The sequence below is a fragment of the Tauraco erythrolophus genome, chromosome 2 (assembly GCF_009769465.1).
Source record: "Tauraco erythrolophus isolate bTauEry1 chromosome 2, bTauEry1.pri, whole genome shotgun sequence".
Taxonomy (NCBI): Eukaryota; Metazoa; Chordata; class Aves; order Musophagiformes; family Musophagidae; genus Tauraco; species Tauraco erythrolophus.
In genome coordinates, this window is record NC_141466.1 from 109,976,720 (window position 1) to 110,002,673 (window position 25,954).

Here is a 25,954-nt window from a genome sequence, read left to right on the forward strand (position 1 = left end):
GAAGTTGTAACATATGAAGTTAGAGCATACCCCTTTAGTCCATCAACTACTACACACTTGTTCATTCACTCACTTAAGACAGATGAAGTAGTTTAACCTTCAGGTGCAAGACAAAAGACAGAAGTACTAAGAACATTTGCATTGGTAACTCTTTTATACATATTCTAAAAACAAGTGACTATTGCACAAGCAGCTGGCTGATGACAAGAAGTGGACAAGAGATAATTATATTGCTTTGTAAAAAAAGGGATAGACCTGTAACATTTTACCCAAGAGCACTTAGAGTAAAAGCAGTCATTTTGAGAATCCATTACTATTACACTACCATTAATCTTAAGAGCTCTGAAGCCCATTTTAAGACTTTTTAGGTGTCAAAAAAACAACCTAATCTTAGATAGAATTTTCATATTTAAGCACTGTTAGGAGTTCAAAACTCAGAAAGAAAACTTAAGGGACACACATTTGAATGACTGCAACTTTGTAAGCGTTCACCGTGGAATTGGCTGCATCTTTTCTCAGGTAGGGGACGTTACAAATACCTGTAACAGTGATTGAGAATAAAGGGCAAAAGAGCAAGAACACACAAACAAGTAACATGCAGAAATATAAACTTAAACCAATCCAGTAAGTGTAACCTGTCTTGCCAGATCTTTTTTAACTTATTGGAAAAGTTGCTCTACTTAATATTGACAAAGAGATGTGTAAATCAATACATTTGGAACAAGCTATATATTTTAATTTAAAAATGTTCAAACTGCAGCAGTAAATCTATGCATTTAGCACATACAAATCAGAGGGGTTTGCTTGTTGAGTATTTTGATAAGACAAGATTGTATGCAAAGCTCAGATGTGAGTAACAAAAAATAAACTTCTGCAAAAATATACTAACTAGAAACAGGAACACACTGAAACGAACTCTATTATCATTGGCTTGAATTTACTTAATGAAGTCAAGAAAAGGATAATATGGAAAAAATATCAAAACTCTGAGTTTGTCTATTTTGCAATCTGCTCCACCTACTTACTACTGCTAAAAAGTTCAGACTCAGGCAGATTTCAGTAAGATGCATGTCAGAAGGAGAAAAGAAAGAGGAAAAAAGCAGTTCTAGGAGTCTCAGCTGTAAGTAAAGACTCCTCATTTCTTATGGTATAACACTGCCCCCACACATTCTCCCCATGCTACTTCAAAACTACATTGCTACCTTTCCTAGTTTCAGTCTGTTAGATGTATCATTACCTCAATTTCACTTTTTAACATGGACTAAAGTATGTCATATTTAGGGAAAAAAAAACACAATAGGGTTTTTTAATTAAAAAGAACCATACTATGGTAAAATTAAGAGTCTCTTTTAAATCAGTAAAAATATACTCTTAGCAAATTCAAAAATAAAAGCTTGGTGGGAAATCATTAATAAAAGAAGATGATGGAGGAATCTATTAACTATGTATCGAAAGAGTAATTATTTGAGGAGAAAGAGCAGGTAAGCTAGGAGAGTCTTAAAAGGATCTCAAGTTAAAGAAGCGTTAATTAATATGTTCCATAATAGTTATTTGTGATTCTCATTTTGTGTTCTTTATCAGTGAAGGATAATTGTGATAAAGGGAGATAAACTATTCTCAAAAAAGAAAAAATCTGTAGAGATTATTTCAGCGATGAAATTACTAGTCTGAAATTTATAAAGTTATAATTGCTTATTTTGGAAACAATGATGTCACCTTCATTACACGCCACTTGTATAGACTAAAATTTTTCTTGGCAGTGCTACTGCTCTTCTTTGTGTTTGCCCTGTTTGCCATACCCTAGCATATAATCAAAGTTTCTGCTGTTTCTGCAAATGAATTCATCACATTCGTAGTAATTTGAAATTGGACTACAACTTTGATCATAACAAATTAGTGCTAATAAGGCCAACTGTTCATTCGCCATGATGCTATGCTAAATTTGTGATGAATGCTGAAAGACTGATTATTATTTTACTTGTAAGTGCAGTAAGAGACCATTAGAACCAAGAGTCAGTACTAAATAATTCAAAATGGATTTCAGCAATTGAGATCTTATAAAAAGCGAGAAAACATTCCTCTTTTCTTGTTGCGGAAGTTTTCTGGCTGCTACATGGGCTACTACAATAGAAAGCACCTGTGCCTCGTCAGGACAGGTGCTGTGAGTCACGTTGGTCAGCCGGAGACCACATGACTCATGGATGGTTAAAGGCGGGGCACTCCCAGGAGGGAGTGGGGCAGTTCCCTCCTGGAGACTGGAGTGGTAGGAGCCCCTGGAGAGCAGTGTCTTGAAGCTCTCTGTTAGAAGCCTTTGATTGCGGTATAGACCTTTGGAGCGAAACAAAGCCTTCTGATATACGAGGGGAATCACAACAACCTTCTGGGTTGTGATTCCTGAAGAACGAGATACCAGCGGTCCGCGACATTTTCTCTTCCTCTCTTTCCTGTAAACACTGACCAGTAATATGTTCATTTCTAATAGCTAATCCCTATCTGAAGCTAAAATATAAATACATGAACTCATACATGGCTCCTGGGAAATGGTTGTGGATAACGAAATAAAAAGATGTTTTTAAGAATCACCGCTAAACTCCACTGGAATGTGCAAATCTCAAAATACACTATTACAGTTACCAAGTCATAGCATTTCAGATTGCTATAATTGCCCAGCAAGCTGACCTGGTATCCTTTAACATGACAGTGAAGTTCATTTAATACATCATGATTGTTCTTTGAAAAGGTTTCTTATGTGACATTTTAGGTTTAATAGAGGATTAAATAATTAAGAAAGAACATTTATCATTCCTGCCACTAAAAGTGAAAAATGAAAAATATTAAAAGTATGTTGAAAGCAACTGCATCGTCTTCCTGATTATTTGGGTTCTAACTTCAAAAAAACTTTCTCAGCCTACAAATCCATTTTGTAAAAAAGTTTTTGCTGTACTTTGTGTAGCAGAAAAAAAAAAAAATCTCACCTTTCCCAGCAAGCTGCCAAGGATTTTTATCAAAGTCTTAAGAATTTTCCACTTTGAATGAAAGAGGTTGCTGGTTAGAATACTCCATCCCTTGCAATCCATGTAAATTCCTTCTGCTGGGATGACTGTCTTGAATCAGTCTCTGGAAGCCCAGAGCTCATAATGCTCCTAAGCAGCTACGGTGCTGTGTTCAACGGGTGCAGGCTGATCATTGCCAAGCACAGTCTGCTGTTGTTTTTCAGTCTCTGCTGTGACCACTCTTTAATGGCAACGTGTACTCAGCTTTGCAGTAGGCTTGCTGTGATAAATAGATTTATTGAAATTACTACCAAAACCAGTACAAACAATTCTGGTAAGGAAGGAAACTATGATTGTAAAGAATATTGACAAAAGAGCCAAAAAGAAAATGCCATGAAAATGTCAAAGAAAAAAAGACATGAAGAGAAAACGCCATGAAATATTTGTGGGAAATGAGAGTCCAGGAAGCAATACATATGACAATACAGCAGGTGGCCTTACCTCTGTTTCCTCTTCCAGACCTGCCTCTGCAGTGACACTAAACTGGTAGTCCAGTGCAGGACTGATGCAAGAGAGAAGGACGTTTCTGTTTTTTGTTTTTTTTTTTTTTGTTTTTTTTTGTCTTAAGTAAAACAATTAAGTAACAAATTTTTAGCTAATATTTGGACAAGAGAGAACTCTTAACAGTCTTACCGAATATATGAAGCTTAATGGTCTGAGATCATGTAATGTGTGCCTCCATGCAAAGGGTTACATGATAGGAAACGGAGCGTGATGGAGGCTGCTGCCAGTGAGCTGGCACTTTAAGCAGTGCCTCTGCTAGCACGCCTATGTTCACTGAGTCCTAAGGAACACTACACAGATTTTCTGTGGTTTCTGGAATTCATACATCTAATCTAGGCAGAGAGAGGACTAACTGGCCAAGTCTGACAAATCAGACAGAATGCCAGGGATGAGAAGAAAGCACAGCACCGTGCTAGAAACACAGGCAATACTGACACCACAGCACAAAATAAATCGAACTCCTAGAAATGAAAGCCTCAAGCACTAAGATTTGACAAGACTTTTCTTCATTGTTTTACAAAATAAATATTTTATGATTTTAATTGTTTTTAGTAAATCTAAATAATACTTATTTAATGAAATACTTAAGCTCAGAGAAACACTTCACATCTGTTTTTGGCAACAGACTATCATCTGAATGACACATTAGCAAGAACAATCTTTTCTTTTACCATATCCCCATTTTAAAATTCCTTTATTTAATAAATATGCATCTTTCTGCCACATGCTCTACATCAAAGATCTTCCCTTGCTCTTCTTAAAGCCCATGCACTATAAACTCTATTCTGCGTCACCGGTTTTAAATTTCATCTATAAAAGTCATTTTACATATACTACAAATAACAATACATGCCCCAGTTTGAATATTAAAGCTGTAATTCAATTTCAAGGTTCTTCTGACAGTATTCCAGTATCACTCTTTTTTCCAAGGTGCTACCTGAATCCTTTTCAGTAAATTCACAAACTACCACAAATCAATAGCTTAAAAGCAGATATATTGCATCAAGAACTTCACTAGTGCTTATTGCTATTCATTCAAACAGTACTGACAAGGTGGTTCTATAGTATGATAACAGAAATTAACAGAAATAAATTGTTAAAATTAATTTAAAAAGTTACAGGATTCCATGTTCATAATCCATACCCTACACACATTCTTCACAACTTGCTATGCATTTTCTTCTTTCATTCCTATCAAATGGAAAGGAAGGCATTATTAGCTATTAGATAGAAAAATATCATAACCCACAGACATGTAAATCCTGATTTACAGAGTGTAAACTCCACCCAGGTCTCAGTTCCTTAGATTTTATTAGCTTTAATTGCTCAGAGATACTTAACTAATAGACAATACTGGGCTTGGACTGGACAAAATTTAGCCTCTATAAATCTGGATTACAGTCTCAAAAGAGACTCACCCTTTCCTCTGTAAAGCATGAGATTGTATCTCTATAGTCACTACTGGAAAACTATGTAACATACAATCACATGAGGTACAGTGAGCATATTTACTAAAACTATACAGTCTTCTACACTGAAGAGAAATAATGCTTTTTTGAAATGCTAACCACTGTACTTGGAAATTTAATTGCTTTCTCCTTGTTAGGAAGTAAACTGGTACCATAGAAGTAATTTGCATTGCTTTCTTAAAGTATGATTAGCATTAGTAAGCTACATCCATTACGTATAGATGTTACCCAAGCACACGAGAGGTTTTGTACTAGTTACGTACTCCGTTTTCAATTATAATTCTACCTTCTCCAAGGCATTTTATTGAAAGAAATAGTTTGTGTTAAGTAACCTTGGTTACTCACAAAATGAAAAAAATTAAAAAAAAAGACAAATGAAAAAAATTAACACTTTTGAACATAACTCATTCTCCTCCCTCTCGATTCTCTCAAGTTTCTCTTTGCACTGCTGTAAGCATCTACATACACAAAAGCAAACCAAGGCCATCTATCCTGTATTGGGCACAGCTAGCAGGGTTTTGGCAACTGGAGGGGAGCCTGCAGGAGTGACCTGTGTAGGAGGTGGTCAGGGACTGCTCTGTGCCAGTCACAGTTGGTACCAGTTGGCTCTGTGATGGACAAAACAGACCTACCATGCACCAAAATGGAACCAGAGAAGTCCATGGTGCCTCTGCAAAAGAATATTTAGGAACAGAAGGTAATTACCAGAAGCAGACACACACAGAAGGGAGAAGCCAGAGGAGGATGAATGCTAAACAGAGAAGACACAAGGGCTGATACTGGGGCAGAAGAGACGCATGAACAGGTACGAGTGAGAAATTAGACATACTGGCAGTACATCAGGAGAACTTCTGAAGCAAATGAGCCACACAAGCAAGGGCTGGAGACAAGACTGAGAAGGAGGTATGACCCCAAAGGGACTGCAGCTGGTGGAGCAACCTGAGCCAGAGCAATCTGGTAAGAAACAAGCAGCAGCAAAAGAAAAGGAACCGCAATGCACTGACACCCATCATCTCACCAAAGGGACTGAGTGTAATGTGCAGGAATGGGACTGGAGACCAGAAAGTGGGGAGGAGAGGTGTCTGGAGGGAAGGCAAGGCGGGCTTCTCTAAGTGTTTGATTGTTTTTATTTTTCAACACCAAGATCAGTAATTGAAAGGTTGTTAAATGACAATAAATTAAAATGATTGACATTCCCTGACTTGAAGCTGCATTTTGGCCCACTACACACCTCAATGCAGGAAAGCTGGAAGCCTTAAAAACAGATAGGTAAGTTTATCCTGCGACCACAATATTCAGTAAATATACACATATACTTAATACTATATCCTTTATGCTAACCCAGAGCTTTATTCCTGTAAAGACAATTTACTATCCATAAAAGTAATTGTTCTACTTGTGCTTTCACAAAATAATTTTTTCGCTTTGTTTTCTGAGATAAATGAGACCTGCACAATTATCTGCAACTTTTGACCTCCTACCAGTAAATCACTAGCTTTTAAGGCCATTAGCAAATTTCAGTTGGCTCTAAAAGGCGAGATGTCTTCAGGATAAGTTTGCTTTTGTGACACTGAATGGGCAGAGACACCCAAATCAGTGCCCTCACTCCAGGGACACATCAGCACAAACTCAGTTAGCTCACACGTGGAGCCTGGAACAATTCACATCATACGCTGCCCCTTTTCAAATTGGCAGTTAAGAGTTATGAGGATTGTATACAGGTGTAAAGAGATACGAAAAGGGAACTGTGGGTATTACTGGAAATAGAGAAAGGCTGAAGTCAGTCAAAAAGAGCAGGGGGACCAAAGGTTACTGCAGCTAAGATTTTTGTAAAGTGGCAGTAGAAAGAAATCTTTTAAGAAACCAGAGTTCTTTGTGATGGTCAAGAAGAATTTTATTTGCTAACTGTGTTTAACAAATCCTCAACATGCAAACAGGCATTTTGTTAAACCTTCAACCTGTTGAAAATGGACGTTCAGAGCCTGCTATGTGAAATCTAACACAGTAAACATATGCACTTCAGTTTCTGACAGTCCTAGAAGCAGCACCCATTTTTTCAGCCTTGAAAACCAAGTCAGCACTTCCCAATGTAAACAAAAACACATAAGGAATTCACACACATCCACAGCCAGGAAAGCCCACCAGTTGATCAATACTGGGCTAGAACATCACTCGGCAAGAGGAAGACACACAAAGATCACAAGCAAAGGACATGTATAATTCATAGTTGTTAGGTCAACCCACTTCACTTGGAAGAGGTTATACAAATTAAAACAAAGCACGTGGTAAACAACTGGGACCACCTCAATGAGGTTCTCCACAACATCAGCCTTACACAACCTACCATCCTGTTGCATATGACAACAACTCATGGTTACGCCTGCCCAAAAGAAAACTGCCTAATCTCATTTGTTTGACAGCTTTCAAACAGCCATTGCTGCACAGTAGGTGAGACCTTGCCAAACTCTCAGGAGATCCTTGGCCAGGTGTAATTGGCATTGAGAGAATTAATGAGGATTCTAGTTCTAGATTATCACTTTTGCAAGAGAAGGCTCACTGTGCCTAGGATTTGCCAGTCCTTCTCAAATTGTTCTTCAGAGACAAGTTTCTAAGTGTACAGGTTCTTCTTCTCAAGTGACAAGTAATACTTTTTTGTCAGGCCACACAACTTTTAGATGACACTGAACAACACTGGACATGCAGATCAAAAAGACTGATCTATACAAAGCACCCAGCCTCAAACTTTAAGAATGATGTACAAACCTAACAAGAACCACCAGCTTCCTCAGAACACTGTCAGACAATGTACATTAAGGAAAGCACACAAAGCTTTAAAAAGTTACTCAGAGAATTTGTGCCAGGCATTTTGCCAAAGGATAGATCATTACTGGTTTCAATGATTTCCCCTTGGAGAAGGGGCTGCCAAGATAAAACCTCTTAGTTATACTAGAAAGGTTAAGTGAGGTCAAAAAGTCCCACCTCTCCCCAGCTGTGGGCACTTCACCAGTTTGATAATTTTGGTAAAGAAATAAATGAATGCTTTAGGTGTTTACGTTTATTTAGTCTGATGCTAGCAGAGTTTCTAATAACCAGTATTATACTTGGGTTTGTGTCTGCTTTGATTAGCACTCTTAGCAGCTGACCAGCTCTGTCACCCTACTGGAATGATCTATTTTGTGCAAGTCAAGGCCATCTGAGACCTCTGGGCTACATGTACGCCGACAGCACAGCTGGCCACTTCCAGCTCCTCCAGCCAGACAGTAAAATAAACGGGACACCAGATGTACCTGAATCTCCAGGCAGTTTTCTGTCTTCCTTTAGGTTAAGGTAGACAAGAGAGCTTGTTTATTTTCTTCTGAAGGCATGAGAAATAGCCACGCTTGGAAACGCACTTTGAAAGTCACAGACGGCATCGTGCGCAACACCTCAAGGATATTATTTACCTTCCAAAGCAAAACGTCTAAACATTCACCTGTTCCCTAAACATTTCTATGCACAGGAGGCAAGAATTAAACTCCTTTCAAGAATAATAATTCTACAGTTGATCTTCATGGCAACAAAGGCATAACTGAAAATTGAATGGCATCATTACAACATTCAGTATCCTATCAAAACAGTTAGCCACAATGAGAACCGACCTATTGATTCAAACACATCCTTCGCAGAGCAACATTCCCATTTCAATTATTTTGAGATTAAGTTTCTTTGCCTTACTAATTTAATGGAAGGACTGTGGAAGAAATACATCCCCAAAAATCCAGAATTTTTGAATGTGGAAAACCACAACATTAGCTGAAATGTCACCACCTTCTCTCAAAGAGCCAGTAACAAACAGTACATCAAAAGACTGCCTGAGTGTTTGTATGTGCCTTGCTTATTTCACAGGAGGTGGTACTGCACATAGAAATCTCCCCCTACAGAAAAAAAAAGCAAAATAATCTCCCTGACCCAAAACTTGAAGAAAATACTCAAGCAGACTGCCTTTTGAAAAGCAACTTTCCCCACCCTATAACATCTAAAAGAAAGCGAAGACTATAACAGAACATCTGGGCAACCACTGGAGTTTGATACTAAGGAGTTAAATTGACTCTGCTTATGTTTTGTCATTTTGTGTTGCTTCACTCTGCACACATCTCAACTCTTTCTTTGTAGAAATTGTGCTCGTCATAGCCTTCTGATTTTGAAGAAAACACATCTGCACTGAAAAGGTATGAGAATTCTCTTTCATGCAACACATGCACTTTCTGAAATAAATAAAGACTCCTGGTAAAGTCTGAGCATGGAGAGTACAATGAAGTACTGAGAAAATTATGTTTTGAAGTTAGAAAGATTTTACACAAAGTTATCAAGTTTTTCTAATGCGACAGTTGTTACTTCTGTGAGTTCACTTACAGCTTTGCATCAGTTTACTCCATTAAATATTCATTATACTAACTATGCTTACTGATGTTTTGCTAGCCAGTTTCTTTCTGGATCTTGCCAACTATTAGTACTAGTTAGGTGATCTCCACTGCTCCATGGCAGTGACAAACATATTTAAAGAAATTAAAACAGACCTCATATTTCTAACAATTTGTTAAAGGACAAAACACAATACCTCTTTTAAGCTCTTCCTACCTGCAGGTAGCTTATTCTGCCTTTCTTGTGTAGGCTGTAGTACTACAAAGTACATACCTCAGAGTAAGAGTCTTAAGGGGATTCTAGACAGATTTATATAACTGCTGGAAATTCAGCTTTGTTGTAAGTGGTTTTGACTTTGTAACCCACACTATTATAACTGGAAATAGAGTAGACCTGAGTAGTACTGATTTTGACATTTTAAAGAGGCAATCTTTACCCAAATTACTCTTGAAGAATTTTCTAAATACATACATTATTACATATGTATCCTTTAATAAGTACTCTGAGTATTAGATTTGTATTTGTACACAATTAGAGTAAATCTTAACAAATGTGTAACGGAGTCGAACTTCCATATAAAAATAAGAAATTAACTTTGAGACACATGAACATACTGACACTATTTTTAGATGAGCAGGTAAGACCTGTAATTAAAGCCTGATCTTTGCCTAAGAAAACATCTGTTTTCTTCACTGTGCAATTAGTAAAATTAATGAATATCAATCCATCCACACAAATGATTTTTTTAACTCTGAAAGTACCCAAGATGCTTTTAGCTACATGAATTTATCAATAAGTGATACTGTAGATCAGATTCAAATGATGAATGTAATTTTCTTCATAGTTCTGTTTGAAACATTTTCTAACCTTCTCCCTCTATTCTGCCAATGTTGACATTTATAATATGAACAAAACAGATCTGTGTGTTAAGAAATTTGATATAGCTATGTACTAGATTAAACTTCTCATACATGTCAGAAAACTGATCAAAAGATCATATTGCTTACCTGGATCATAACAGGATATATGCTTATTGGTAGATTTTTTAAAAATTAAGACTATCCCTCTCTGACACGTTTTATTAGATCCAGAGCAGGAAACTGCTGAACAGTGAACACAATTTCACAACACAGATTAGCAGATCAATCATTAGAGAAAGTGATGATAAATTTCTTTTAAGAGATCTTCTACTTAAAAGATGTTACTTTTAAGAATGTGAAATGGCAGATGACCAGATGTGAAGTTCGCACTGGATAATTACAGACACAACAAATTATAGGAAACTTACAGTATGCTTTAGTGATCTGCAGCATTATCCTTGTCTTGCTGCTACAAAGGGACAACAAAAGGCGGCTTCTATCATACCCTGTATGGTCACAGCTGGATTGTAATTCAAAAGGGTAATTCTGATTGTGCGTAGTAAAAATCTTTGGCCAAAACCTATGTATCTGTTCATTTGCTATAACTGTTTCAAATCTCCCTCTTTGAATCAGGGAGATGTGCAGAAGAAAATCAGCTAACAATCTCATAAGTACTTGTTTTATGAATCTGGCCCTCAGTCAAGAAGTTGCAGTGAAAAGTCTTTTAATCACCTTCTGATCAGAATTTACTGGATTGTATCTAAGTTCAAGGGTATTAAAATGTGCAAAGGAGACTATGAAAAAATGGCTAGGTTATAGATTTTAACTTCTTAACTAGAAAATTGACTCAAAATAGATTTTCTAATTTACAATGAATCAAAAGAAAAAACATTAGACCATAGCAAAAGTGGCACAAATGTATCAAAAAGCAAATGAATAAACATTTGAAAAGATTTATTAGCAGAAATTGTAATAAATTTTGGAAAGATGAATCGATTTTAGTTAAAAGGTATAACTGACAATTTATTGGGCGGGAAGATGCATTATTTTCCAATTGTTATCCACCTACAGTAAAACTGATTTGTGTCCTATTGTATTTTATGGAAAAGGAGAGAGCAACTTTCAGTGATTTAGATTAAATGTATTAATCATAACCAGGCACTGTGAACTATATATCTACTATTAAAGAAGATTTTTGACATTTAATTCTGTAGCAATATTTTGGCTCTGTACCACTCTTCCTAAATCCAATTCCTGCTACAGTTGGCAGATTTCTCCCTTTTAATTTTATGGGGCTTAAAGTAGCATTTAACCACCCATGCGGTAAATAATGCAGGATTAGAAATATTTAGTGTTTTGTTTCCCTTTGAAGAGTACTAATCCATCAACCTCCAAATATTTTTAAAACATTTTCCACATTCTAGTAATATTTAATGTAAGATTCAGTAAAAAAATCCTATGTAAATGAAGTTGTTTTCCTGATAGAAAAAAATCATGTTAAATCCTAAAGGAAATATGCATACGCATCACTGATATAAGGGAATTAATTTCATAAAGATATCAGTTTCTGTACAAAGAAAACTTTCATAAATCCTTCAACGTTTTTAAATATTCTATATGACGTGACTATTACATAGTTTATTCTCAATAATCCTGCAAAACATAGTTAGGTGTTCTGTTCTCCTGAATAAGGGATATCAATATATTTAAAAATATTTATGCGCAACTTAACACTGAAGTGCTCGCTTTTATTTATACAAAAACTCTCCTTGTTTTTATGCAGTCATTTCCTACCTTTCGTTTTATTTTACTGCATGGGAAGGCTGCCTTATAGTAACTCCTACTAGGCCATGTTCTTAAAGTTATTCCAGGTACTTCAAATTGTCTTAAATTGCCTTAGACCTACATCAACGATTGGATTCCAGATTTTTAAAAAACACAAAAGAACAAAGAGAGAAAGCAGTATGGCAACAAACTCTCAATTGCCATATGCATGCTTTCTTTTGCAAAGCATAACAGCATGGCATAGAACAGGAAAAAGGTTTCTTTTTCTCCAGTTTTATTCTATACAGAATAAAAATGCAATCTACTGTAAATCTGCTATATTTATCTGTTTAGGTCTTTGTAAAATAAGTCTTTTAAAGCTAAGCAATCCAACAAGAAAAGGTCAAGGAGAAGGGGAAATGGGGCACGTTTTATCTAATGCTCTTTACAGTGAATTTCACAAGTGTTTAAAAAAAAAAACACATCTATAGCAGGACAGTTGCAATAGTGTTTGCCCATCAGCTACCAGTAAGAAAATGACTGCCTAAATAAACCATTTTCAGTTCTCTGAACTGAGGATAAGTTTCTTCCTCGACCTTTAAAACCATAAGCTTCAGGAATGCTAAGTCAAGGTCAAGAAACAACAGAGTAAGAAAGTTATTCTCATAGTTGTGAATGTAGATTTTACAATCGCTTATAAAACGAGGGACTACCTCAAGTTCATTGTGAGAAAAGGAAAAACGAACCACAACAAAAAAATCAGATCATCAGACGCAAGTAAGAGTTTGCTGAATCAAATTGCAAGGGCCTGAGCAGAACAAAGTTATCAAAACTGTTGGACTGAAAGGGTTCACGTGATCAGTTATAATAGTTTATGCTTCACTTGGAAAAGAAAATAAAAAAGCATCTACTGTGTCCTAACTGAAGGGACAGTAACTAAAAGTCAAGGACCAACAGTCTCTTGAACCACTACAGTTGGAAGTGCTGATGTCAACAAACCGTTTCTTGTTGTCCTATTTATTCCAATATACAATAGGTAATTTAGTATTGGACAAAAGGTTTAAGTACACACCAAACAAAGAGCACTATACTTTTGAAAAGATCATACCAACATTATATGTAGTACTTCCCACAACATCAAGAGACCACTAAACACAGGAGCTTCGAGTTTTCCTGTGATCCATTTCACAACTCACACCATTATTAATTTACTGATTATCTTTAGGAAATTACCTTTCCATTCCAGGATTGCTTACTACCATTTAATATTTAAAGTCAGCATTGCAGTCTCTGAAATTGGATAAACACATTTAAGAAAGTATTCACTTCTACAACTCATTCAGTTTGAAGATTTCTCAGAAGTACACTGAACAAAATCTACAGTTCTGTGAAAAAGAGTCTCTTCTGGGTTCAGTTACATGTTTACTTGCAGTAAATACCACGAGAACTATCAAAGAAGCAGTCCCTGAGAAGTTTTGAATACTTTCTTCCCTCCTCAAAACTATGCTCTCAATATGCACATTTGATTTTCTTATTTCAAGAAACAAAATGGTAGCAAACGTCATTTTCCAGCTAAGTCACAGGTAACAGGCTACAACAGTGATAGTTCACTCCAGTTCTCTGTGGTTATTTTTAACAGGTTGTAGGACATCGTCTTTACATCTGACTAACTAACGCCACAGTAATCAAGCAGAATGGCAGAGCAGTACCTCTTCATTTCCATATTATATCTCACACTACAAAAGCAGCAGAATTCTTTTCTTGGGTAATTCAATTTCAACACAATGCATCATGTGTGCTTGCTACTTTATTTTCTGTGCAGTATTTTGAAGTTATTTGATATATGCATCTCCATGGCAAACTGCTTGAGAGAACACTAAAGATCTAGTTTAATTCGCTATTTTGACAGTTGTCTCTTACTCTGGGCACCAGCCATACGAACTCAGACTGCGTATGGAAAAAACCCAACACTTTAAGTTGCAGTTTGTATTTTTGCTTTTTTATGAGTCAAACAAGATTAAAATATTTCCCGTCTTTGCCTTAGAGTAATGATTTGAAAAATGAGCTGCTAAACTATGTTGATCACTTCAGACAAGAAAATTTTTTTAATATATATTACATAAAGTAAAGCTAGAACAGAGCTAGTGAATAAAGCAAATGAGTGCATCTGAGTATACATTGTGTGTCTCAGAACAAAGCTAGGTGGTCAATACTAATAAGCTTAATCTAGACATCTAATAGAAGTCCTCAGCCTATGTGTAGACATCTGAAGTGCCACTGTTTTCCCTATAGATGGCAACCATATGAAATGCAACTGAAAAAACAGACTATTTTCAAGTTGTTCCATCTAGCCCTCATTCTCCCATACCACCTCTTCCAGGCAAGAAGACAAAGTTTCCTATGGAGTGGAAAACCTACTCATGTGAATCAGCTAGTATGGTTTGAATTAGCAAGAAACTTTCAACAGTGTAGGAGCTGTATCTGATTTGTATTTGCATTCAGTTAAAAAACACTAAGCAATGTGTTAGCCAAAATCACTGTCATGATTAACGTGACGTTTACGACGTTACTGCAGCATAAATGAGATGTTGCTCATCAGCCAGGCCATGGTATATCTGTGCATGTGTTCCTTGCCTATTACACAAGATTTTCTCTGTTCTCAGCATTAAATGGTCAATTCCCCCATCAAGCTCAATACAAGGAAACACGACTCCTAACTTGATGCTGGATACAAGATGCTGCTGTTTTACCATCAATTCTTCAAAATGCTGCTATTGAGGCTTTAAGAAGTTTCTAGAAGAGACACAACTGAGTGAAATTTTTGCAGAACAGATACTAAACCCCATTACATTTAAAGACCAACTCTTCCCATTATAATTGCACTAAATCACAAAACATCAAAGAACGAATAGGGGCTTAGGAAGTCAAAACAACCAAAATCCAAATGTCTGCAGAAGAAATATTTCATTCAGTCAGACACCACAAAGAGGGAATTCTTTGTGATGAGCAAGAGAAAACAAGTAGAATAATTATGCTGTCTCATATTTTGAAGTCAGAGGTTTTTTAAATCATTATTATCTGTAAGGAGTGCTGTAAAACTGTATTAAACGTGTTTTCAAGACAGACACTAACTGAAGAATAAAAGGGATATCATTATGCTATTTGCCCTGGCTTAAAAGTAGACTTAAGTGTAATTGTAGATGACTATCATTTGTGCGGTTGGGTTAAGGTGAATTGCAAGGAATATTGCTCAGACTAACAGTTCATAGCACTTGTCACCTTGAATAAACCACAAGATGCCTTTAAAAAACAAGCAGCACAGTTGGCATTTCTGAGACTAATGCTGGAGGGCAACTATTTCACTGAAGTGGGACACTGTTTTTGACACTACACTTCAAGTGAGAGTCCAAGAGACGAAGTTACCACATTCACTTTAGCTAGACAGAAGTTAATCTTTGATATTTTAAAGGTATGCTCTGATCATCATAGCAGGTTAAATATACCAAGAAAAAATATTATAAGCTCTGTTGTGCAAACAGAGTATCTGTTTCAGTTCTTATACCTACGAGATATCTTCCTTTTTGTTGACAAAGTACAATTGTTACCCTCTACAAACTATTTTAGATGTGTTTAAACTATTCTTTTTTCTTGACAGACATATTTTTTGTAAGAATGAAACCAGGACACAATTCAAGACTGTACACTCTAATTTACCATAAGTGATACAGAATAACAGAGCAAATGCTCACCTTCCCAGTTAATGCCATTACAACTATTAGAAAACAGCTGAGGCTTTCTCTAGCTATTCTAATTATGGCAGAGAGGGTTTACTCTTAGGTAACCAAATCAGAAACAAAACTGACCAACCTTAGATTTGTTGAAATCTAAACATTTGGTTTTTGAGTTACCTGTAACTCCTTTTTGGCTAATGAATTGTAACTTCAAAGGAGACAGAAATGCTGTTGTATTATTTGTGCCTGTTTACTGGTTTGATGACACCAAGATGATCACAGATTTTTCATTAGACAATTAAAAGTGACATAAAAATCACTGTTGGTTAAAACAAATACAGGCTGTAAGGCAGAGATTATTAAACTATTCATATCTCATAAAATATAGGCAGAATTCAAAATACTTTGTATCAATGACCACTGTACTGACAAAACTCCTCTACTAATTGCCACCAGAACCACCCCCCCCTCCACATCAAACCATGACAAGTGCTCTGTCTTGAAAAATCATAATATTTAACTGTGCCTTAATTATGGGTACCACCATTGGTACTACCAGTGACAGGAAGCACTTTGAGAAATACCGACCTGCTATGAAACATGTTACAGTATAATTATGATTTTTTTTTTATGAGTAATTATTCTAAGCTATTATGTAAGTCAATAAGAAGCTTTTATTCTTCCATCAGGTGCTTACCGCGGCAGGTGGAAAAATTATATTAAGCTTGCATCAGTATAAACTTTAGCAAAAACACACTTCAAAATTAATTTGAGGAAAAAAGAATCTCTTACTATGCAAAATACATAGCAGGTGTAGGAATAGTAAGCAGTTCTCCAAAAAAATATTAGATAGATGAAGTTAAAAACATCACAGATAAGTCAACATCATCCCCAACATTTACAACCCATTTTTGAAACTTACATTGTTTATAATGGGGTTTTGAAATCTGACAGAAGCCTTTTTTTCCTCTCCTTTTGTCTTCTCATAAAATAAAGCTATTTCAATATGACTAAGTTCTGAAGTCTAGAGAGTCATTTGATGCATTTCTTGGGAAAATTGTAGCATTTTTGCCAATAGTGACTGAACACTGGAAGAATCAAAGGTAAGGTCTGAACTGCTGCCACAGCAGCACCTCCTCTGCTAACAACAATTCACTACATTTACATAAATTTAAAAAAATTACAAACAAGGAAAAGATTTTTAGAAAAAAAAAAGGAAAAGCACAGCAAGAAATGTTTTAAATAGCTCAAAATATTTTTGGTAACAGGAAATCTTAATAAAACTATTATAAAAAAACCAAAAGCCCCTACCTACCTTCCTACTCACTTAAAAAAATTTCATTTGCAGCTTTAGCAGCATGAGGTTTCAAAATGTCATCCTCACAGAGGCCTAATATTCCTCATCTTGAACGAGTGAAAGTCTGGAATCCAACTTGAGTTCAGTTTTGTTATCAGACATCATCTAATACCACTCATATTTCCTTGGAGTTTGATGTAGAGACTAACACTCCAAGTGACAAAAGTCATTAACTGAAGAAAATAATTAAAACCTCACAAATAAGTTATTTCATGCACTTAAACTGAATCGTGTTCTATTTGACTGTATGCCATACATTCAGTGTAAAAGAATTCTCTGCAACACCAAATCAACTTTAAATTGAGAAGTGGTGTTTTTCCAGAAGTTGCAGAGCATGTATAAAGAGGCTTCTGACTAATACTGTAAAAAAACCACTGAACTTACTCTTTAAGAAAACATTCCTTAAATCCATAACAAGGTTTCTTATCTAGTACCAGTTCACTAAAATTTCAAAATATCTTGACAAGAAAAAGATTCCTGTAAACACCTGGCTGTTTCCTCAGTTAGAAAGAACTTCAAAACAGAAACATTTGATTTGATTTTACATTTTGAAAGCAGTTAACGAAAAAGCATGAGTGCTCAATACATCTTTTTTTCCTTACATCAATAGAGTAGTAGTTATCTGACAATTGTCATGGTTTGATGTGGAGGGAGGGGTGGTTCTGGTGGCAGGAGAGGGGTTTTGGTCCCTGTGACCTCCCCGGTCTTGGATCCGGGTTAGGCTTAGTTCTGGCCACCAGATCAGACTCCCATCCCCCTCGGGGTTGAGCCAATAGGGCGCCTCTGCGAATTGCCCTATTTAAGTCAGGACAAGGGAACCGGAAAAGGTGCTTCGCCCAGGATCGACCAGAGAAGGGAGGAGGGCACTGCCCCCGCTCCCTGGCTCCCGGCCGGGCAGCTGCCTGCGTCGGGCTGGCACCGCCCACGGAGAATGGCGGCGGCGGAGCCAGCTGGGGAACTCGGGGGCACCCCACTCCCGGGGTGCCCACTGGGCTGAGTTCACCTGGAGAGGACTGAGATCTGAGAGAAACAGCCGCATCGACAGCAGGTCAGTGAGGATGGAGCGGGAGGAGGTGTGCCGGAGACGACTTTCCCCTGCGGCTGATGGTGAGATAGCAGGCGGCCCCCCTGCAACCAGGACGGCCTCGGTGGAGCAGAGACCCACTCGCAGCCCGTGGGGAGAAGATGCCTGAGCCTGAGGATGGTCGTGTTGGGGTGCACGACGAGGCAGAGCGGCATCTGGAGTCTTCGTGACAACCCATGCCGGAGCGAGTGGCTACAGCTCCCTAAGTACCCGAGACTGTGGTATAGCCCACACCGGAGCAATCTGTGGGGAAGGATTGTTTCCAGTGGGCTGGACTCACGATGGAGAAGTTTGTGGATTTTTCCTCGTGGGTAGGGGATCCATTGGAGCAGGGGAAAAGGGTGTAAGGACTCCTTCTCCTTTAAGAAAGAAGCAGCAGTAACAGCACGGAATGAACTGACCTGCACTCCCCCAGTCCCTGCCCCCTGTGCTGCTGGGGGGAGGAGGTAGAGCCGGGAGGAAAAGGAAGCTGGGGGGGAAGGTGTCGGTTTTAAGATCTGGTTTTGTTTCTTTCTGTCCTCTCAAGTAATCGGTTTTTGTTTCCCTTTGTCCTTCTAAGTAATCATTAATAAACTGTTTTGCTTTGAGAAAAGCTCTGCCTGTTTTGCCCAGGACCATGGTTGGTGGGTGCTCCCTCTGTTCTTGTCTCGACCCTCAGTCCCTTTGTTGTTTTTTTTTTCTCTCCTCTCTACTTTACTGGAGAAGGAGAGACTGTGTGAGTTTTAGTTGCTGGATCAGCCTAAAACCACGACACAATAACTTTTGGAGAAAAGCTCTTTTATCTTGGAACTTTTGAAAAAGAGTCACAGGATTTGACAGAAATTCCCAGACACCTTCAGATAGTAGGTGTCTCAAATGTATCTTTCATTCTTTATGTACTTTTTGAATAATTACAACTATGTAGAGTCAAGCCCAATAGTACAGCCATGCAAAAAGAAAAATCAATCCTAGGAGTGCAAGACTTAAAGTAGGCTGTCTTTAATATCATGAAATCAAAACCCATGACATAAAGGTGATGGGTGAAAAAATTGGCAGAGTTGAGAGACAGCATCATTTCTACTGGTCATGTTTTTTGTCCTTTAGGCCAGTGAAATCGCTTCCCAGCTTCCAGCCCAGGCAGGAAGGGACGACACCTAAGAATCCTCAAACGCAACCCCTACAGTGTCTCAGAGAAAGAACTGTATCTATAACTATATATTCTGCTAAAAAGCGAAGTTTCATGCCTAATTTGTTGGAAAGGACAGAGACACAGTACTAGATAAATGACATACAAGTCTCTGAACACATACAGGAAAAAAGACTGGATGAAAAAAAGCGTTCCTTCTAAGAAATCAGTGTTTCTTTCATAGAATACTACTTCTAAGTTGTAGAACTTTTGCCTAACAAAAGAATGTGGAGGTTTGGTATAGTTGTTCAGGTCATATATAATTGCAGAATTCAACCCATGGTATGAAAGTACATGTATCATGCTTTTGATGATATTTACAAAGTTACTACCAGCAACTGACATAAGCAGGATCAAAAGAATAGTGTATTGGAAAAGCCAGATGTTTTTCTATTTGTTTTCAAATAAAGTTCAGTTACAAACAATGCTACCACAAAACAAAGCATGAAGACACGAAAAGCCAGTGTAATAATTGTATGCCAAAATATATGCCTGACAAACCATTTAATTATGGATTCCATAAAAAAAGTGCCTATCTTAAGTAAATTGGACAATTCAAAGGGTGTAAGTCAGTTATGACGGGTGGGGTTTTTTTGTTAGTGTTTTTTTGTTGTTGTTGTTGGCAGTTTTGTTTTAAGGTTTTGGTTGTGGATTTTTTTTTTTTAATTTTCTTGCTCAGCTTTTTCAGGTGTCATCTGCTGTAAGACATCTCTTTCAACCCGCACATTGAATTAGGCAAGGATTTTCATAGTATTTGCATGCTAGGTTTTTACTTTCCTCTTGCTTGTCCAGTGTTGTATGATCATTAAAAAAAGCGTTTTGACTCAAAAGCAGTACACCTGATGACAGAAAGACCCACGAGTTTGTTCAAATTAAGCAACTAGAAAATGAAATGCAGGAAGAGCGTCTGGACAGAATCTGAGTGCCAGCTGTAGCTACTTCAAATTAAAGTTCACTAACTGGTCCATAAAGAACAGCATTCTTCCTCTGATTCTCAGCTCCCACTGCTTCTAGAAACCATGGTGTGAAAATTACTTAAGCTGGCAGTTTCCTTGGTATATAGGAAGTAATAATCACTCTTAGCCTAACATTTCTTTTACAAGGAAACATCCAAACAGTTGGGCATTAAACACTTTTTGACCGAGGATGACAATATATTAAAGCATTATCATAGCTACTAATTTTGCCTTTCCTATACCAGTAATCTCTTCAAGGCTTCGCCAGCTGCTATAATTGTGAACCTTCAACTAAACTTCTCCAAAAAAGTTCAAACACACATCAACTATATGCAAAGGGATAACTGGATGCCACCTTCCCTAGATACAAATTACATATCCTTAGACTGAATACAGTATATAATGTGTGTCTTTCAGGAAACGTATCTTAGTAGGAAACTCAATTTTTCACTTTGTTCTCCCTTTAAAGTCTGTAAAAGCAGTGATACAGACAGACTCCTCGCTGTTAAAAAAGAAAGAATTAAGTCACACCACAACTCTTTTCAATGAGTTCAGGCTGCAGTGTTCTTTCCTCAGGATACTAATCTTTCTAAAAGCATTCTCGCTCTTTTTCACTGTTATCATCTAATAGCAGTAATTACTTCTTGTTCCGTGTTATCAGATGTCACAGGTATTTAATGACTTTTTTTGTCATTGGATTGAAGTATCTAAACCAGATTTTCTTTAAGAAGCAATCACTGACAAAAGGAAGCACATGAGCTCTGGCTTATATAGCTACGTTTGCAAAGACAGATGCAGCAGATGTGCCCACAAACATAAATAGTCATTAAGAAGGTCAGAAAACTGCACCTGAAGAGCCAACTGCACATCCATTCTATATAGGCGCTCCTGCCTAAACATAGTGGCTTAGAAGGTATGTTTGCACGTCAACCTTGTTTCATAACACTATGTAAATGATGTATTTAATAACTGGAGGTAATTGAATTATCCATCTTTAGTAGATCAGCTTGTATTTTTGCTACAAAGGGAACTACGATACCATCTTTATATATGAGCTATCATGACTGGAAGACGAAATGGGCTCCTAAGGACAATCCAGAAAGCGTAGCAGAAAATAAACATTAGGATTTTTTATTGTATATACACATTCACAGTATATCTTCATCAATTGAAATTTAATCACCTTTTTACAATTTAGAGGAAAAGGCAGTTTTTAGGGTAGTTAAGCCATGTATCATCAATACCATGAAGCTAACCTATCAGTTATAATAGCTCCTATAAAATACCAGAGTGAAATTGCAATAAGCCTAGAAAATGGGCTACAAATCCCAGATATGCTCAAGCAAGCAGTGAACCAAAAATAAAAATAGGTAGATAGGAAACCAAGAACTAGACAGCATTCATCTAATTCACGACCACAACAGCAGAGATCACAGGCCAAGGTTTTAAAGCATCTTATTCAGCTCCAAATGGCAATTATTGGACAGGAACTTCAATTATAAAAACCTTCCCTCTTCAAAATGAGTCAAATTTCTAACATAACATAATGTTTCTAACATAGCTCTTACATTTCTCAGAAGCACTTTATTTTGTTTAGGCAAATTAAAATATGAAAACATTTAATGTTCTCTAATAAAGAACACCAATGTTACAGTATTTATCATGCTGGGATGTTTTTATTACACACTGATAAAAGAGTCTCCCACATTCCCCGACTCTTCCAAACACTATTCTGATAAGAAAGGAATAGACTGCACTACAATGAATACATTTTAATTTAAAAAGTCAAGTCTTTCTTCAGAACAAATTCTTAAAAATTCATTAGAATCTCATTTTAGAAAAAAGCTATGGGGAAATCCAATGATTAGACTGTATGACAATGCAAAGACAGTCAGATTTTTTTCCTTAATTTATAAATATTACTCCTATAGCTGGAGACGCTAAAAAAAAAAAAACAGTGAAACGTTTCTCATTTGTAATCACAGCCTTAGAAAAGACTAAGTCCAAAGGAATGTGTGATGTCTATGATAAGTGCATCGCTAACTGGCTTTAAATTTTTTATATATATCCTTTCCCCTGACCACACAGAAGTCAACCAAACAAAAGAGAATAAGGACAGATTTTTCAAAGCAGATTTTTGGGAGGAAAGAAAAAATAAAATCAGAATTGTACCACAATCCATCCTAGAATGCTTTCAGCATCAGAAAAACTTCAAATAACTCTGATTTTCATTGTAAGAGGAGAGAAACATGTTTTTCATATACACGAGACATTTACTGAAAATGTTAAATAATGCCCCCTGTCCCCCCAACATATTCTTTCATTCAGTTTGAAATAAGAGACTGTTTCTGCCATTCAAGCACACTCAAATATTCCATTGCAACAGAACTGCAGTGGGAAGAGTCTAACTATTAAGAAAACAAAAACCCAATATCAGGCAGCAGTGGCACTGTAGTCTTACCATTCAATAACTTATCTACAACATTAGCAAACAAGCATGAGGAGAATATGCTTTTTTTAAAAACATCCAAGAACAATGCACATTAGTTTACAATAATAAAGCACCTACCAATGTGTTCTGGTTTCCTGAAGTCTTTTTTATGTTTCTTGCTGGCATTCCATGAAGATGACTAAACCTACTCTGGAAACCTACAAGAAAGGAGTATTAATAGATTTAAGAAAATTTCCTATACCATATAACCAATAAAATTCACCATTATATACTGATCTATTAATCTGCCTTCAGTTAAACGAAAACATCTTAATATTGTCGTATATTGTACCGGTGGAAACAACACAGAATGGGAAAAGGGAGAAAAAGGATAAGTTGTCATGAAAATTAACATTTCTGTAGATATTCTTACAGTCATCCTCATTCCATGCATAGTTAGCTGCATAAGCAGAGCATACTAAACTACAGTCAAAAAGTGATTTTTACATCACTCACACCTTCATTAGTTTGAATGTGAAAAGAGATCCTTGCAGCAGCGGAAAGGTATAACCAAATTCTTTGGCAGCAAGCTGAGGTCGGACAACTTCTATCTTCAGATAAGAGTGGGTTCCTAGCTATAAATGCAATCAAACACTGGTACAACTTACCATTGGATACACTGGATTCACAGGTGCCTAAAGTATTTTAAAGAAGAAAAAAAAATGGATATTTTCTAAGTTACAATCTCAATCCTCGCCCTAAGGGAACCCTTCTTCCCTCTTCTCTACAAACAATATGGCCCAACCATAAAGAAAAGCAAAGCAGATGGTCACAATAGTCTTTCCAGCCTTGGAATTAATGACCTTCTATAGAATTCTAAGTATCATCACTGAAGCCAAGAACAAAATGGAATATAAAGATTCACTTTAAATAACAATTATTCTCGATGCAAACATCGAGACAAATAAAAGAGTAGGCTGTCAAAGTGAGCCAAGTTTTACAGTTTCTGACTTTTCCAATAATTAACATTTTCTTCATTATTCCTCTCTACTACCTTACAAATGAAGGTTTGTTCAAGGAAACAAACTGGTAACTCCAAGATCTTGTCACATTTCACATATTTTGTATAATCCACAGACATCTCTCTACTGTACTCAAGTGATTCTACAGTTTGCATTTGCTTCATTGTTACTTACCTCTCCTCCCCGAACGGGACATAAGAGGGAAAGTACCAGTTAAGATACTTTCAAAGACTGGATCCGGCAATTCTCTCTCCAGTTCTGTAGAGTCTTCTTGTTCCCACCATGGAATGACCCCCGTAATTCCACATGCTCCACCAGATTCATTTTCATGAAACCAGTCACTCTGCTCATCATCACCTGTGTGAGGGCAGCATTCCCCAAAAAAGAGGGAGGAGCAGAGAAGATAAAAATCAGATCTTACCATCAATAAACACTCTGACACGACAATTACTTCTTTTGCTTCATTGGTATATAACAATTACTTGTATATAGCAGTTCTATTGGGAAAATGTTTCTCAAAAGCATGACAAGCATTGCCATCAATGAAACCACATAAAATGTAATGTTTTAAAACCAATTTACAATAGTGGAAAACAATAATAAACTAGTTAATCCTTTGGCAATAACTGCAGGGAAATCCATTTAAGTTACTGCACTTTACATATTAACAAAAACAAGCTTTAATCTCCTGCAGGGAATTAAAAGGTATAAAACTGTGAAACTAGTTCTTTGCAGCTGATAATGGTATATAATTAGCTTAATTTCATGATTTGTATGGCTAGTAAAAGGGGAAAAAATCATGAACAGATGTGACTAAATGAAGTTAATCTGATTAAGTTCATTTAGAAATAAGTTTTGAAAAAGTTGATTTTAAATGAAAACTGACAGTATCATGTGATTGAGAATTATACTGCATTACACCATAAAGCTGGTCATTTTTACTGACAATATTTATAGATGTGGTATTTATAGATCTGGATATAAAGTCAAAAGTAAGACAAGACTGAACATCTGACCTTAAACTTAGCTCATAAACACACCGGCAACTAAAAATAAATTGCTATGTTTGTTTAAAAACATGCTCTTTTACACAAACCAAGTCGTTTACAGAACAGAAAAGACCTTCCTAAGATTTGGCAAATTTCTTTTCTTACACCCAAAAATTAGATTTCAAAGCACATGCTGTGTATTTGAATTCTACTTCAAAGTATCCAAACCATGCCTCACTATTTCTGCATATACACTATTTGGCATTTCAATTTTTAACAAGGCAAGCCTAAGCAAGACAAATGCAAGATTTATTAGGCACAATTTTCACGAATAAAAAGCATTAATGTAAAATTTCACTGTCACTCAACACCACAATGGGAAAATACAAATAATGAAAACTGAAGCCAAAATTTGAGGAAAAAAAAAAAAAATCCAACAGTTTCTCCAAATAAGTTGTCGCAATGAAAAGAATACTTCAAGACCAAGCACAAGTGAAAATGGCATAAACAGTCATCAGGACAAGTACCTCAAGAAAATATAGAATAATTAAGGCCCCTCACTGGTCACTTGCAGGTGAAATGGGATCCTTACATCTTTAATGATCACTACTAACAGTAAAATTAGCAGACGCTAGAGAAGAGGAACTTTTAGATGGAGGAAGGGGAAAACAGAGGTGGAAAGAGATACAGAGGTCCAAATAAAATTTCGGTTTCTTTGCATTCCTGGAGCATTTCAGATTACTCTCCCTATTTATTCTAATCATCATTTACAGATATGACATTTCACAAAGGTGTTCACCATTAATTCTATCCTCATTTCGTTACAGCCAGGTATGGTTTCTTTGGAGAATGTCTAAGAGTACTGAACAGAGACAGTGGTGGTGGAGAGAATCACACCTTTCCATTAGATCGATCCATGGTTTGGAATTAAGTTTGAACTCCTTTGTTTAGATTTTCCAGACTTTTATGTATATAAACTCTGCGTGAATATTTTGTCATAAGATGAGAGCTCTAGATACCTTGACTAATTAGATATACAATCAGGAATTCAAAAGTAGGCTTGTTACATAAATATACAATCAGGAATTCAAAAGTAGGCTTGTTACACATAATTCAGGTATGAAAGTAAGTAGAGAATGCTCAACTTGAGTTTCACAATCAGCTCAAG

The 25,954-nt window shown here is 36.6% G+C and overlaps 1 protein-coding gene across 1 annotated transcript in view; it reads right to left on the bottom strand.

Moving 5' to 3' along the window:
* The window catches only part of GPATCH2 (G-patch domain containing 2), a 125,698-nt gene that overhangs the window by 79,034 nt on the left and 20,710 nt on the right, over positions 1-25,954 (bottom strand). The window contains exons 4-5 of the mRNA XM_086629475.1: positions 23,972-24,154; positions 22,914-22,993 (exon numbers count right to left, since the gene is read on the bottom strand). Of these exons, the coding sequence (XP_086485601.1) occupies positions 22,914-22,993; positions 23,972-24,154 (263 nt within the window). The remainder of the gene's footprint in view (positions 1-22,913; positions 22,994-23,971; positions 24,155-25,954) is intronic.